At 31.6% G+C, this 17068-nt stretch overlaps 2 protein-coding genes across 2 annotated transcripts in view; one reads left to right on the top strand and one right to left on the bottom strand.

The window, feature by feature from the left end:
* Nucleotides 1–404: 404 nt before the first annotated feature.
* Pef (penta-EF-hand domain containing protein peflin) lies at nucleotides 405–1945 on the top strand. The gene is made up of 4 exons (XM_014237808.3): nucleotides 405–564; nucleotides 624–831; nucleotides 1239–1382; nucleotides 1453–1945. The coding sequence occupies exons 1-4, from the start codon at nucleotides 553–555 to the stop codon at nucleotides 1677–1679; spliced, it is 591 nt and encodes a 196-aa protein (XP_014093283.1). The 5' UTR covers nucleotides 405–552; the 3' UTR covers nucleotides 1680–1945.
* A 3251-nt stretch (nucleotides 1946–5196) lies between these two features.
* Nucleotides 5197–17068, bottom strand: part of lola (longitudinals lacking) — a 111829-nt gene continuing 99957 nt past the window's right edge. The window contains exon 6 of the mRNA XM_070108166.1: nucleotides 5197–8144. Within this exon, the coding sequence (XP_069964267.1) occupies nucleotides 6403–8144 (1742 nt within the window). The 3' untranslated portion in view covers nucleotides 5197–6402. The remainder of the gene's footprint in view (nucleotides 8145–17068) is intronic.

Genomic DNA, 17068 nt, shown 5'->3' with positions numbered 1-17068 from the left:
CAGGGTACTGAAAACGATGAGCGTGTTTCACCACTTTTGGGAGGGGTACTGAAAATGATGAGCGTGTTCACCACAGAAAATTATTGACCACAATTAACATCAGGGGACTGAAAAATAGCAGAATTGAGAATTTTCAATGTTAATTGAGAAAAGTAATGCCGCGGCTGTAATATCAATGCAAACTTCTGAACATAATTTTCATTGAATGCCACTGTTAAAATTTCTCCTTCCGAGCCGACTCTGGTGAAACACGCTCATCGTATTTTGTTTGGTTTTGACAATTCACACGCTGGTCCGTAGTTGGACCTTCTTTATATTTTTATTCTCTTATACACTTTTTACATTCTCTGTACGTTCTCTGCCAAAGTGTTAGGAGTGCTGCCTATACATTCTAATACGTTCCACATTTTTTTTTTAGATTTAATTTTTAATCATCTGCACGCAAGCCTACGTAGGAATTTTTCGGCATAAACAATTGATTCGCAAAGTTCATCTGACAATTTTAATAAATTAAATTCTATATAATTAAACAATTATTTTATATTTAACATAATGTCTTACGGTGTAAGTAACAATTTATATATTTAAAAGTGGAATTATGCAGTTATTTAACATTGTTTTAGGGCGGTTATCCTGGTGGCTACAATCCTTACTCTGCTCCTCCCGGTGCCTTTCCGCCACAGAACGCCCAAGTTTCTCCACAGGCACAACAATGGTTCAATATGGTCGATCGCGATCGTTCCGGAAAAATAAATTCCAGTGAACTGAAAGCAGCATTGGTAAATGGACGTGGTGAAAATTTTTCAGATAATGCTTGCAAGTTAATGATTAGTAAGTAAATATTTGAATACGAATATCCGACAAATAGAAAAATGAGTCAGTCCAATTCTTGTGAATTTTCAATAATGATTTTAATTTTAGCAAATCTATCAGCGCCTGATGCTAAAGAAGTTCTGATTTCTCAGAAGTCTTAACGAATTTGCTAATTTATTTTTTATTATTTAATTATCTCTTTGCCTGATTCAATTACTAATAATAATATTTTATTATTAGCAAAGTATGCAATGGATATCTATATTCATATTGTACTTTGTAAAGATAAAATATATTAAAGTAAAAGTTGTTGAGACTCAGTCGATCATGACTAATTAATTGATTCAACAAATGTTTCATAAACAAACAAAAAACCAAATATTAGCACACACGACTTAAATTTGATTTTCTTATCTTTTAAACAGGCATGTTCGATAAGGATGCTAGTGGTACTATTGATATTTATGAATTCGAAAAGCTTTATGAGTACATAAACCAGTGGTTAATGGTATTTAAAACCTTTGATCGGGATGGCAGCGGTCACATAGATGAAAATGAATTAACTCAAGGTATCCAAATTCCATTCATTAAAAAATACAAAAAATAACATTTTTTTATGATATCTTTTTTTTTAAAAAGCATTCACGCAGATGGGCTTCAGATTCACGCCCGAATTTATAAACTTTTTGGTTAAAAAGAGTGATCCGAGAGAGCATAAGGAAGTTTCTGTCGATCAATTTATTGTTCTGTGTGTGCAAATTCAACGCTTTACTGAGTCATTTAGACAACGAGACACTCAACAAAACGGCACGATAACAATCGGATTTGAGGATTTCCTTAGTATTGCTATTGGATGTTCCTATTAAAAATAAGTGCAAATAAACCAGTACAAAACTTAACACAGTCCGTTTCATATATTCCGGAAAGTATATGTCATTCCGTAAATTTTTGCGCGCTTCAACAAGCCAAAATACAACATTTTTATATATCATCTTAAATGCACGTTGTTAAACCCATAATCTCAAATACGTTAGATAAATGTGTAATCTATATGTATTATTTTATGTATACCTTTGCCTTTAACTTATAAACAGTGTGTTTGTAAATAAAATTAAAACAGCTAGAAGCAAAATATCTTGCATTTTTATATCATATCCGCATACTAATATCGTAAAGACAAAATTAACATAATTTTCGAAACATTTACAAAATTCGACATAGTCGGCGAAATCCATCGGTCTCTATGGAATCTCCATGAAGATGCTGAAGTAAAGCAGTTATATGGGAGTCAAATGACTTACAAAATATCTAATCTGCCTCTAGCTATTTTCATCCTCTAGCAAAACAAACAATGATGTGGAAGATGTCATTATATTAAGGATATAAAGTGTATATCAAGGTTTACACCAAATCCTTACAAAAAAAAATTTATTTTATGTACATATGGTGATAGAGGTAGTATTGACCCGATTTTACTTATTTTTGGCATCACTACATATTGCTAATGGAAAAAATGCTCTCTGAGTGTCATTCATGTACCTTACGTGCCATCACCCATATATAAGGAGTATAGTGAACCGGATGTTTGATAATTCTGATATTAGTTATATGGAGACATATTGGCCGAAATATGCGGTATAAAGTCGCCCGAAAGTTCAAAAATCTTTCTGGTAGGTATATGGGGGCTAAGAGAAGACATAATATTATCAGGAAAGGCTTCTATCCGAAGTCAATAATAAAAATATACATCTATCTCATACATGGAACGATAATTTCGGTAAAAAGTCAACCATGGACACTGGAGTCCACATCTTCGATTGATGGGGGCTTGAACAGATATGGTCCGATTTTGATAATTTTTAGATTTGAGATGGCATACCTTAAATCCACTCTTTTTGCAAAGTTTTATCTCAATATATTCATTAATGAATTTGAATTTGTGTTATATGGGAAGTGGTTTAAATTCGATTTCCCTCATTTTTGCACTGTATATAGGCATGTTAGGATAATGTTACTTACCAAGGTCAAGTAGATACCAAGATATGTATTTTCACCTAAAGGTGTGCCCCTCCCTAATACGATTCGTTATACCAAATAACAGTCTTGTATCTTATTGTGGAGCTTTGTTAAGGCAATTAATTGGTTTTCGATTAATGCCGTTTTGTAGGCGTGGCAGTGGACGCGCATTTACAATGCCAATCTTCTTATGGTGCCAAGAAAACTTAGTGTACCAAGTTTCATCAAGATATACATATCAACTTTTACTCAAGTTACCGCTTGCACAGAGGGACAGATAGTCACCCGGATTTCAACTCGTCTCTTCATCCTGATCACTTATGCATATATAACCATGTATCTAACTCGATTATTTTAGGTGATTCAAACAACCGTTCGGTAAACAAAAATATTATATTCTGCACCAACATCTTGCAAGAGTATAAAAAACTACTTCAACCGATCGATCAAGTTTTAAAACTGAAAAAGACCAGGGAAAACGAATTATATACGACATATATACAGGTAGGTGTCCGCTATCTGTCTATTTCGATCTGAGCACCCTGAAGAGTTGGATTTCCAGGTTTATGTTGTGCTTTCGGGTTCTGTTTTGGTTCATGCGCGAGTTGAAAAAATTCAGCTTAAGGCAGGTGTAATCTGCTCTCAAAGAATGATAGTGTCGCTTCGCGTCTTGCTTTCCGCATTCTCAGCTTCAAAAATAATTCGGTTTTCTGGTTGGATACATAGGAGAGTTTTCTAATATTGCATAATGATTGTAGGTTAATCCAAGAACGGCATACGTTTTTGGTCGTCCATTGATTAAAGTGACAGTATAGTCGTATCGGTTGTTAAGAACAGTTGAGATTGAACTCTATATAAGCTGCATTTCTGAGTGGATGTTTCAAGTGATCGTGTATATGTGGAGGATGATGAGGTGATGTGCTAAAGATATAAACGAGAAAAAAATTAAACTTATGCCTAGAAATTACTAAATTGATTTGTTTTTTACTTTATTAAAGATATTTCAATAAAGTTATATTTATTTGCGGCATACTAACTTAGCGACATTTACATATGTATTTGGTTGTATTTTTTAATCATAAGTGTGTTTTACATAAATTTTAGTACACATGTACTCAGAAGGGTAGATACATACACCTAAGTGTCTAGTTATATGAAATCATAATTTTTTTTTTAATTTTTTGTAGATATACTCATCTTGGTATGTCCATTTGTGCATATGTATGTATGTATGTATAAATGGAAACTTTTTTGCGCCATAAAGAGGCTGTTCAGTCTTGCTTGTTAATAAATAATAAAATTCAGTCAACATTTTTACATAGAGATCACTTAAGGTTAAATGATAGTGGTTATATCATATATAGTGCTTAGATTTGCAATATCTATATGTGTTATATATAATTTTGAATGTATGCTTATAAATTTATAGTCGTTGAGAGCTTAATCGACAAGGTATTTATTTATGGTGAAGCACTATTTCAAAATATATGTTTCAATGAGTATAATACTTGCGCTTGCAACAGTCTACTTAACCTAAAAATGTTTTTTTTTCAAGTCTTTATTTTAATTATATATCATTATATCTATAAAAAAATCTGATATAATGTAAGTGATGGGCTTTGGTTTCGAATGCATTACTTTTTAGGTTATTTAGGTGGCAACTAGAAGATATAAAAAATAAGAAATATATTTAAGTTTGAATATGTTAACAATCATTAAATTCATTTAAAAATTTTTATATGCTGGTAATAATGTCTTTAAAATGAAACAATTTTTGTTGTTGTTGCTTTTATTATTATTAGCTTTTTTATTATTTTATTATTGTTGTTATTTTTTATGATTTTTTTTTCGTTTTTTAGATCGATTATCAATGAAAAAATTGTTGTTGTTGTTATTTTTATTACACTTACACTTTTTATTACTTTATTTTGATTATAGTTATTATTTTTTAACATAAATTTTTTTTTCGTTTAAGGTGAAAAAATTACATCAGTTATCAAGGAAACAATTTTTGTTGTTGTTTTTATTATTGTTACTTTTTATCATTTTCATTATTATTGTTAATTTTATAATGTTATTATTTTTTTAATTTTTAAGTGAAATAATTATCATTAATATTTTTATTTTTTTAAAATATTTTTATTGTTATTATATTTTTTTATTATGGTTAATTTTTATAATTTTTTATTTTTTATTTTTTTTTAAATTTTTAAGTGGAAAAAATTAATCGGTTCTAGATAATATATTATTAGTATTGATATTATTATTATTATTTATTGTTATTTTTTATAATAATTATTATTTTTTAAATGAGAAATAATCAATTAATATTATAGTAACTATTTACTTTATTTTTAATTTTTGTAATTTTTTTATTTTTTAAAATGATTTATTTGTTAATTTTTACTGCAAAAATTAGTCGATTTTTGTGCAACATTTGTTCAAAAAATGGCGATTCGGCAGCTGCCTGGTTGTGACTGCTACAACGGATTCAAATTCGAACTTTTCTTACCAGGCTCGGATTCACTTTATATTACTAACATACAACAACAGCATAGTCTTCATGCATATGTCTAAGATGCTATTAATTCGCGTTTAATTTAGACAAGACAGCCAAATTCGAATTTTCTATTCTAAAGCGTGCATTTTAAAGTAAGTTTTCGGTTACTAAAATTAATATTATGTTATTTATGTTCTAAGCACTTGCAAATAAGCTTTTTTATCCTTCTTTTTATAATTTTCGATATTTATGGCTAAACCTTTGTTTTTAGGGATTTTGGTCTGAGAAATATTTCTATAGTTTCACGTTCCATTTATGATTCTCAAGTCAGCTATTGTATTTAAAATTTTTAAAAGTTATAAATGAAGTTACAGTTATAAAATAGGTTTGAAAATGCCTTGCATATTGGTAAGCGTAATAAAATCTTAAGAAACGTTGCGAAAAGTAAAGATTTGAACACTTACTATTTTGATATGGACGTAAATACTTATACTTAAGGCACATAGTTGACGACACTTACATAATATGCACACATGTAAGTATATGTGTGTAAGCATGCATGTAGTTGCAGTCAAAATAAAGCAAAGAGTGAGTTTATTGCAACTTCTCTGACTGACTTTAAACATAAAATGTAAAGTAATAAGTAAAAATCCATGAAAATATATAAGATAATGTTTGTATGTATGTAATTAACTTAGTATAATAAAAAATATGTATGTATGTATGTCAGTAAGCATATAATATCAGTTCAGTTATTGGTTAAACTTATTGTAAACAGTCTTAAACTTTCATTAAATTACAAAAACAAATATTTAGGTATATCTGCATGTAAGTCTATATGTATGTATGTATGTAAAACGACGAATAACATATACATTTTTGATGCATGAAAATGCATCAAGTATGCAACTACGCTTATATGTGAGTAAGTGTGTTTCTAATTACGTGGCCGCTGTTGTCAAACTGCTACACGGTATTTAAAGTACCGTTAACTCTTAATTGTTTTTGAAATATTTTAAAGTTTCACACGGAACGCACGCAGTCACTTTGTTTTCGTTTTAACTGTTATACTATTATTTCGAGCAATCTATGATCAATTTGCTCGACGAGTCATCTGACGCATTTGCGCTAATATTGCTACTGTCCAATTTATTTGAGTATTTCGAGCGCCGTTTACTGGCCAATTGCGGCAGATCCGAGTGGTGTTTGCGCACGTGTACACCGAGATTGCCGCGCTGCTTCGACTTGTACGGACAGTAGGGGCATTGATGCGAGGGTTCCTTGCCGCCGCACTCGACATTCTCGTGGCGCCGCAAAGTCGACTTCCAACGGTACTTTTTGCCACAATGACGACACTCGTAAATGGGTTCGGGGCCCTCATTGCTGTTTTCGTTATTGCCGCTCTCTTGGCTACTCCCCATGCCGAACGGACCGTTTTCAACACCGAGCGTGTACTCTAGATGGCGGAATGCCTGCGAATGTGCGCCGAACATGAACTTTTGCGAATCGTCAGACATATAATCGGTATTTGAGGCTGTTAAATGTGGTGAGGACGAAGAAGCGGCGCCCGCTTGGTAGAGACCGGGCATGGAAGAATTATTATAAGTAGGTTTGGAACCCTCAACCAAGTGTATGTCATCGAAACCGTTATAGCGCGAATCATCTTCGTCATCGCCATCGGCGGCGTCCATTTCGTTTGCAGTATTCTCGGCTGCACTTTCCGATTTGAGACGACGTTGACGTAAAAAATTCTCCAATATTTTCGATGAAAAAGTATTTACGGCACTCGTATCACCGACAGTACCGTTATTCGCATCGGCCTGTCCATTCATCTTCAGCAATTCTTGTGTGCGCAATTGTTGTTGGAAGTTGTTGTAGCCATCACGTAGGAGTGCCGCGGCAAGCACGGCCGCCGGTGGCAAGACATCACAACCGGCGGGCATTACACCAGCTGGTGAGCCATTATTTTGACTGTTCAGTGCATTGGCACGTTCCAAGGCACTACTCAAGGGTGCCAAAGACGGGATTTGAGCATCGGTCAATGTTGGCACCGGCTTAATCACCGAGGAGCCGACGACATTAGGCAGCATAGGCATCACCTGTCCAGTTGTTGGATTTATAACGGGTTTTATATCGAGCGGTTCACCATTCGCTGTCACCACTACCGATGTCGGTATGGCATTAATCGGTGGCAATGCGCCGACAGCAAAACCATACAAATTATTATCGGCATTTGCGTTTGCAGTTTTCATTATGTTCGCATTCTCAGTGGCTTGATGAAATGATGCATGCGCAGCGGTTCCGCTATTCTCTGACGTAACGGGCGGGTTTTGCTGTTGTTGTTCTTCGTTCGCTGCGAACACCATTTCATCATTTTGCAAGTTTTTTGGCTCATTCACTGCAGCGGCGGCGCCTTTGGTAGCAATAGCCGCTATGCTCGATGGCTCGTGACCCTCAGCCGAAGTCGGCGAAGTTTGTCTAAACTTGGCCGCTATAGTCTGTTGGTTCTTTGGTGCATTAGCTACATTTGTTTTGTACAGATTAATGAGAATATCTGAGACATCCGTCATAGACATATTTTTCCGACTCATATTCGGTGGCACAATTACTCTTTCGGCTGGTGTTTGCGGTGACATTTCGGGAACGAGCCCAGCCGCAGCTTCTGGCGATATGTCATCGCTGGCGCTGGCATTGCGCACATTGAGCCGCTTGGCGCCGTGTGTGTTGAGTATGGAACGTTGACATGACTTCTGTATTAAGACACCTTGAGGCGAGGTGTTCTCCTTGTGCAGCTGCGATGGTTTTCGGCTAAAATCTGAAATTAAAAATGTATGAAAATTAAATTTTTAGTAAAGGACATATGTGTAAATGTGTATGAAATTTATGCTGCGTAAAGAAGTGAGATTAAATGCGAATGTGAGGTGAAGGGGTTAGCATGCAATGTACAAAAAAAAATGATAATGATGTGAAAATTGTACTATTCAAATAATAAATACAGATTTCTACACATTAAAAAAAATAAAAAATAAAAAGAAAATTAAAAAAAAAATACATTAATAAATAAATTAAAATTATTAAACATGCACGATAAAAATACAAAATATTAAAAAAGTGTAAATAAAAATAGATAACGCTTAAAAATAATTATAAAATATTAAAACAAAATGTTGTATAACTAAAATAAAAATAAAACAACAGTGTCATGATTTTTTAAAATGTATTTAATATATTTTATAGTACAGTGCAGTGTGAATCGCCTGAACGTTGGTGTTTTTGCCAAAAACAATTAAAAATAAATAAATGAAAAAATTATTACAATGTTTAATATAAATTTTATGATTTTGTATAATATAACAAACAAACATAAGTAAAATTATAAAAATATATAAATTTTAAAAATATTGAAATTTTCATATAAAATTATTTTTCCATATAAGTTAATGAATAAGTAGACCATAATTAAACTTAAATTATATTAAAAATGCTACAAAATCAATTGTAAGGTAGAAACAAAATATTTAACAAAAATTGTAACAACTTAAATATTAATTTAACCTGATTGCTACTCAAAAACATAGCCTTAAAAAAATAATACTATACAAAACAGATATAGTCAAAATATTTAATTATTAGTAACGGTTATAATAATAATAAAAATATATAAATAGTAATAACAATAAAACATAAATAACTATATATATTATTATTTCAAAGACTATCCTTTCAGATGACTTTTAGTATTTATAAAATTTCAACAAACCAATTCAATCCAATTTAATCAATTCGTTGTTGTTGTTGTCTAAAATTATTATAAATTCACACTCCGCCTGATTTTATGTGCATTTGTTATTTGAAACAAGAAACAAAGTAAGTTAACTTCGGTTGCACCGAAGCTATAACACCCTTCACAAATACAAAAGATTTCTTACAAAAACTTGATCCCGATCGTTCGGTTTGTATGGCAGCTACAAGCTATAGTGGTCCGATATCGGCAGTACCGAGAAATGAGCAGCTTCTTGGGGGAAAAAATAATGTGTGCAAAATTTCATATCAATATCTCAAAAACTGAGGGACTATTTCGTGTATATACAGATAGACAGATGGACATGACGAGATCGACTCAGCTCATCACGCTGATCATTTATATATTTTATAGGGTCTTCGACGTTTCCTTCTAGTATTGCAAACTTCGTGGCAAACTTAATATACCCTGTTCAGGGTATAAATATTTGAAAGAAAGCGCCAATTCAACACAAATAATTTTGGTTTTTAAGTGAATCACGTATTCGCATTGTGTTTTTGTTATTGTAGTGGCTAATACATTTTCCAAGACTTTTGTGAAAATACTGACGAGTTGACAGTCCTTGGCGCATTACGATTTTCGGTCCATTACGGTTGCTTAGCAGCACCCATTGTGGACTGATGTATGTACATAATTCTAAGCGCTGTCACGCCTTTTTTATATTCGACATGATTATATTTTAAACCCAGCTTTTTTTTAAAACATTGAACTATCCGATTTTTCACTTTTCTGTACATGTTGTGGAACTGTATATGTTGTACAGCGTTACAGCAAGCATAATCATATAATTGTAAGCGCCGCCACATGTATATTTGACATCATTATATTCGAAGTCGAATTTCCTTACAAAAATATAATGTTTTTAGGCTTAACACAGTCATTTGGAAATAGTGGAAGCGCTACCACGCCCATTTTATAATTGATATGATTTTGCACCAAAACGAGCTTTGTTGCAAAAATATTGAGATTTCAGATTTTTTCACCGTTGTGTGGAAGTTGTGAAATATATGTGGCAAGTTTAAAAATTTCTAGATATATATTCTATATAATATATAAATCTGAAACTAAAAGTGAAAAATACACTTGTGCAACATTTTTCATACCCAAATGCATTTCTTTACGCTAAAAGTTAGATATTTTACTCTAAATACACAAACATCATTTATGTCACTTATATGTAAAAAAAAAAATGCATACTTCTTCGTAATAATTAACTGTTATATCTCCTGTTAACTTTGTCAAGTGCAAGTTTTTGGCATTAAATATAATAATGTACATGTAATAAATAATTTGGATGATAATCATTACGGAAGTTGTGCAAACTGTATGATCAGATGATTGTGGTTAATTTGCTATGCTTCGACGACATAACGGCTTATGCGCTTACTAACTTACGAGTGAAATATCGCCTGCAGGTAGTTCAAACGCAGTTAGTTATTTGATATACATATATATGTATATATATAGTATATAAATATGTGATTTTTTGTAGAGCTTGAGCATGTTGCTTTGTCCTGATTTTCGAAATTTCCTGCGTAAAAGAAAAACAAAAGAGAAAATAGATTAGTTTATGGCTAAGGTACTGAAACCGGTTTTACAATATTGTCACTTTCGTTGGCACGTAACGCTTAATCTTGACCTAGAAAAATAGAAAGATAGAGAAGAGAATAGATTAGAACGGTGTTATAACATGTGTATGTGTGCGCGTGCATAGATATTGATACAAATGTGTTTGTGTATCTATGTGTATGGCACGAAGGCAGTGCTGAAACACAGGATTGCTGCTTGACGCTCGGTGTGTTGCTGTGAGTACTTAGTTTGAAAATGTATTTCCTTTACAGATTTTGCTTAATTAAGCAATTATTGCAATTTAATTAAATTTGATTGAGTTAAAAATGTTGATGTTGACAAAATTGTGTTGCATGAATAATAATATTTTATATAATTTAAAATTTTTTTTATAAAATATTTTTAATATTAAAATTTATATTAAATTTTATTTAAAAAAATGTTTCTTGACTGAAAGCATGTGCTTTAGGACCATTTAAGTATTTGTCTTAGCTTCACATGCACAAAACTGTTTTCGTAAATAGTTTATTTACTATTTTTTTTTATAAATCACTACACATTCAAAATTATTTTTGCACTTGTAGCTCGCAAGTAGACACTGTGCAGTATTTTATTTGCATTTCTTAAACGTTTTCACAAATTTGGTTTGCATTTTGCAATAATTATACGAAAGCACTGTAATAAATTAATTTAAAATTTATTTTAATAAAAAAAAAACTAAACAATATTTTTTAATGCCAAAAAATGTTGTATTATTGTCTTAAACATAGTCTTGGTTTTATAAGCACTTAACACGAAAACAATTCTATTTTTTTTTTTTAATTTAACCAAATAATTTATGAATTATACTTTTAAAGCTCTAGAAGCTTTAGTTAAATTCAATTATTTTCCATACGACACACAGCTACACACAAAACCTCAAGAAGCGTCGCTACAGCACCACTCGTGTTTCAGCACTGCGCTTACGAAAAAAAGATTTAACTTAATTTTCTAAGCGTTATTTCGATTTTCGTAGAATCACAGGCATGTACCCATAAGTATATCTGCATATATGTATGTACTCATGCATGTGCGGCGCTGTGTGCATACAAAAGCCTGCATGTATGCATTTCGAACGTAAACACACACACATACACAAACATGTGCCTAGAAAAAGGTCAGAGGCAAAATAGTAATGCCTCGATCACAGAAGCTATTTTCAATCCTGCGAAGAGGATACACACAACACAGCGAAGATCACACAAACACACACACATATATACATGCATATATATCTAGCTAACTGCATAGCAAATCTGTCTGTATATGCGCAGGCGGTGTCCACACACTGTTGCACCGCTGCATACAGCTGCCGTATTATTGTTGTTGCGCCTGACCTTATCGCAAATACCTACATACCATATACATATTGTATGTAAACATGCATACATACATTTCGCCATATATACACAAAGGCAAATCTAGGTCTGAAGTTATCCTTGACACCAGCATAAGAGAAAGAGAGAAAGTTTGAGCATGCGCCATATACATATACCCTGCATCTACTATATATATACATACAAACACACATCTATATATGTTTAGATAAATTGAAATGCAAGCAGGAAAAACGCTTTGCCAGCCTGTTGCAAGTGTTCGTGCGGCAGGATCGCCAAAGTGAGGCATATTTTAGAAACTGCAGGGCAGCTATGCACCCACATACATACATATACACATATACATACATATGTCTGCGCATTTTCCAAATGCACAAATAAGCCTTTGCAAGCAACATTTCGCCTTCAAATTTGTTGTTTTCAAGCACAGGCGACACATATACACACATTCACATGCATATGTAGCAGGAAAATTGCCCGTTTGTGTATGCATGTAAGCAGCTATCAGGTACTAGAATATTTCGAAAACAATTGCAGCTATTTCTGGGAATTGCTGCCTTCATGCGACGGCTGTATCTCCGATTTTCGTTGATTTCAATTCGATTTTCCAACATGAGCACAGTTGGCAAAAGTTAAGAAACCGACTGTTGATCCTTTTTGTATGTATCGCAGTGCGTGTGTATGTATGGTATGTAGCGTATAAGTGTAGCTATATTTACGGTGAAGCAACGCGTTTAATGTGCCAAACGACAAACTTGGAAAACTAGAAAAATAGTTTTCAAAGCCTTACACAGGCAGTTGTGTGCTTGTATATGCATACGTATGTGTGTATTCTTGTATTTATATTTAAAGTGTATGTGTCTACAAAGAAATGTGTACAAATAGGAGAGGAGTCTACATGCATTTAAGCGTATGCTTATACAGAAATTTGAATTTTTCATTAAAATTTCGTTTTTGAATTTTCAGTTTTTGCATTTTATTATTTAGGTAATATTGGCCAAAATGTTAAAAATAATTGTTTTTAGCGAAATTGAACTGTGGTTGTTTTTTTTACTTTTAAAATTTTCGATTTCTGTGCAAAAAATTTGAATGTTTGCTTAAAGTTTTGAAAATTATGAGCACTTATATTATATTGTCGCTACAAACTACTGATTTCTGGTATTTAACATATGCTATGCATATATGTATGTACATACCTATACATATATTTAATTAGATAAAAACCTATTTTATGCTGTACTACTTTTTATATGCTTATATTTAGCATATTTTTCCGATATATGCATACTTATAAGCAGGGTATTATTACAAAAAAAATTTTAATTAGCATTGAATTTTTTAAACTTTTTCAGTTTGTATTGAACTTTTTTTATGTTGTAATCCAGAAAAACTTAATAAAAAATTTTAAGATTTTTGATCCCAAATACAGGATAGAAAAATTAAAACTAAGTTTTTAATCCCGAATACCGGTTTGAAAAATAAAAAAATATGTTAATCTCAAATTTATAACTTAAAATATTTTTTAAATTATAAAATGAAAACTTTTTATATTTGAATTTACATTTGCTTACCGGAAAAATTGGAATTAAAAATTTAAAATCTAATTTATGATACAATTTGTTTAATTAAAAATTCGCAACCCTGCTTACATGTATGTATATATTCATTTATTAGTATGTCTTGAGTTTTGGCAGCAGTATTATTTCGTTTTGAAGTCAAATTATGCATTAAACATATATAAACTAAAGCCTGCGAAACAAATGTTACTTAATTAGACGACTACAACACCAAAAACGTGAAACATAAAACCATAAAGTACATATACAGCTCATTAGATACCAGCGCTTTCGTGGTAAATATACTATAAGATTTACAAAACAACCGTTACACAATTTACTGCCTCGCTAATAACATAAATCTAGCACAAACATTTTTGTAAAATTTACTCTTTCAAGTTTTATTATTAAGATAAAAAACTTAAACAATCTGCCATTGTAACAATGCTAGCTCGTAACCGTACAGTTATATATTATATAATATTTGATAGTTAAAACATTTTATTTTGTTTACAGGGCGATGTTACGTTAAATTTATTACTTTTTATGTGGGTGTGTATGTATGTTAAACAAGTTGTTGTTGCGCTGCTAAAGCGGGAAATCAATTACTAAATTAATTCTCAGCATTTTCCTCTAAAATGTTATGCAATACCAAATACATAAGTATGTATATTTATGTACGCATTTTTCTGTCTACGAACAGGCCCCAAAACAAAAAATGCATTCTAATTTTAATTAATTTATAATTTTAAGTTACGCTCAGTGGCTTCATTAAAGCTGTTTTAGTTAACACACGGCAAGTATGTATGCACATATTCCAAAGTACATATGTGTGTATGTAAAATAGTAGTAGTATGCACAAATTTACGTTTGCTTATATCAAAACCGAATGCTCTTTGCGCATGTGTTCATTGAGAAAAGCTTGCGAGCGATAGACACGCGAGCATAGCGGACAACGATTGGTCTCGAATTGCGACAGCCGCTTCGAGCTTTGTCGCGGCAATTTGCCTGAACGATTTGCATACAAACTGTCTGTATTGACGAGTAAATTTTTACGCAAAGTCGGCATGATGCGCTCCAGCGATTGCACCGACGAAATGGAGGCCAATTGTTGTAGTGCAATGAGCGCGGTTGGATTGTTGGCGATGGCTTGTTCATCGCCCGCAGAGGATATCAAGGTGGCCGCATGCAAATCGGTTTTCAATGCATTCTGTTGTGCCTCTATGAGCGAGCCACCATCGCTGCTGCTGCTGCTGGTGTCGTAGTTGGTGTGGCACGACTGTTGTTGTAGTTCTGCCAAAGCCGCCGTTGTTAATTTGCTTTTGGTTGTCGCTGCATTGCCGAGATTTACCGAGTCCTGTCGTGTTTGGCGGCGCAAATTGTACTTACTCGAGGTGATCGTTATGCTGTCCAAAGAGATAGTGTCTGAAAAATAGCAGAAAGTTGTAGAATTTTTAATGATATGGTAGAATTATACGTATTTATAAGTATTTATATATAAAAGCTCGTGTTTAAATAATATACATATGTATGAAAAACTAAAAAAATTATAAGTTGAATATGTAGTTGCATTGAAAAAATAATGAGCGACAGCGTAGAAAAATAAGAAAGCAAAGAATAAAGAGTTTGCAAACAATTTATATTAAATTACACATATTGAAATGACATACATACAATGTAAAAATGTATTTGTAAATAATATATGCCTGCTTACGTAAAAGGATTCTTAATAAATTGCGTAATTAATACCAACTTTTTCATAAGAGCTCACTATTTCTTGTAACTCATAAACTTTTTGTGCTTAAAAGCTTTTTGATTAACATAAGCATCCCAAAGTCATTAATTATTTTATAAATAATGAAATTTTATTTAACCTAACCAGATACAAAAACACATTTTTTCATTAAAAATTTATAATTCCAAAACTTTTTGTGCTTAAAAGCTTTCAGATTTACATTTGTATTAAAAATTCATTGGTTATTGAATAAATATTGCATTTTTTTAACTCTAAGCCTAGTTGCAATTACAATTTATATAAAAGGTCACTAATAAAATATGTATTTTCACATATTTATATATTTATTAGCATCGAAAAAGCGCATTTTATTTTGCAAAAGCTACACACCGATTGTAAAGCTATTTATGCTTTGAAAAATATAAATTTTCGAAAGTGTAACTATTTGAGAGACAGGTAGTAAGCACTGTCGAATGCAAGATAACTAACAAAGACCTTGACCTTCAAAGCACTTATATCTTTTGTTTGCTAAATGCAACTCCTTTACAATTTTAATGACCGCAAACATGGCGTAAATAGTAAAGATAAAATAAGTTCTAAGTTTATTTTGCATCAAAGTTGCATCTTCAATTTAAAACCTAAATTTTCTATGTATAAAAAAAAATCCCTCGTATAAAAACCCATTATGTGTTCATTAGGTAACAGTAAATTCATATATGTATATATATTTGTATGCATAAATTATAGTAATAGTCTATTAAAATACAAACAAAAATAATAATACAACATTTTTCCTGTTTTTTTTTGTTTTTGGAAATATTAAAATAATACTTAAAGTAAGGTGTAAATTTTCAGTCATCCCATAAATAAATATGCAGTCACGTGTATGTTTCATTTCCAAATGCAAAACACAAAGCTCTGCTCACAACTCGTTTTGTGCTGATACCTAAAAAAGAGAGACAAATATTAGATTAGCGTTCATAAATTGTTATTACACATTTCAAAAAGACAATTTCACATACATATTTACATTATTTACGTTCCACACCCATTATTTACTGCTCATTGAATAGAAAGCTTGCTTTTACATACATACATATGTGTTTAGGTTTTATTTTAATTTTTTTATTTTAATAACTGCTTGAACATCACACTCGCCTAATAACACTAATTTTCTTTTTTTTATATATTTGTAAAAGAAAATATGCCTGTTTACCCTTCAATCAATAAATATAATTAAATAAATGCATGACATGCCGCCTTTGAAGCCTTACAACACAATAGCTGAGAATATTAACTAAGTTTTAAACCAAAACTAGTTGACAAATAAATAGCGCAAAATTTGTTGATGAATTTCGTTTACTTATAAATACACATACATACATATATCGTAAATTATATTATATTTATATTGCAATTTCTACATTTTCACAACAAATTTTGTTTTATTTACATTAAAATTTTCATTCCTTATTGTTGTTGTCGAGTTGTAACTGCTTAACTTTAAGCTTACGTTCAATACCCACATATCAGTAAGTTTATGTAAAATGTGATGCTTACAATTTTTCTTTTTAAATTAATTTTAAGTTTTTTTGGCTTGTTAAGATTACTTAGATTACTTGGATTACTTAACATGTTTGTTTTAAAATATATGTTTTCTTCAGTCTACATATTACACAGATTCTTAAATAGTAATCAATA

This window comes from Bactrocera oleae, chromosome 4 (assembly GCF_042242935.1).
Source record: "Bactrocera oleae isolate idBacOlea1 chromosome 4, idBacOlea1, whole genome shotgun sequence".
Lineage (NCBI taxonomy): Eukaryota > Metazoa > Arthropoda > Insecta > Diptera > Tephritidae > Bactrocera > Bactrocera oleae.
Note: the sequence above shows the minus strand (reverse complement) of the source record. Positions and strands in the feature narration are given on the sequence as shown.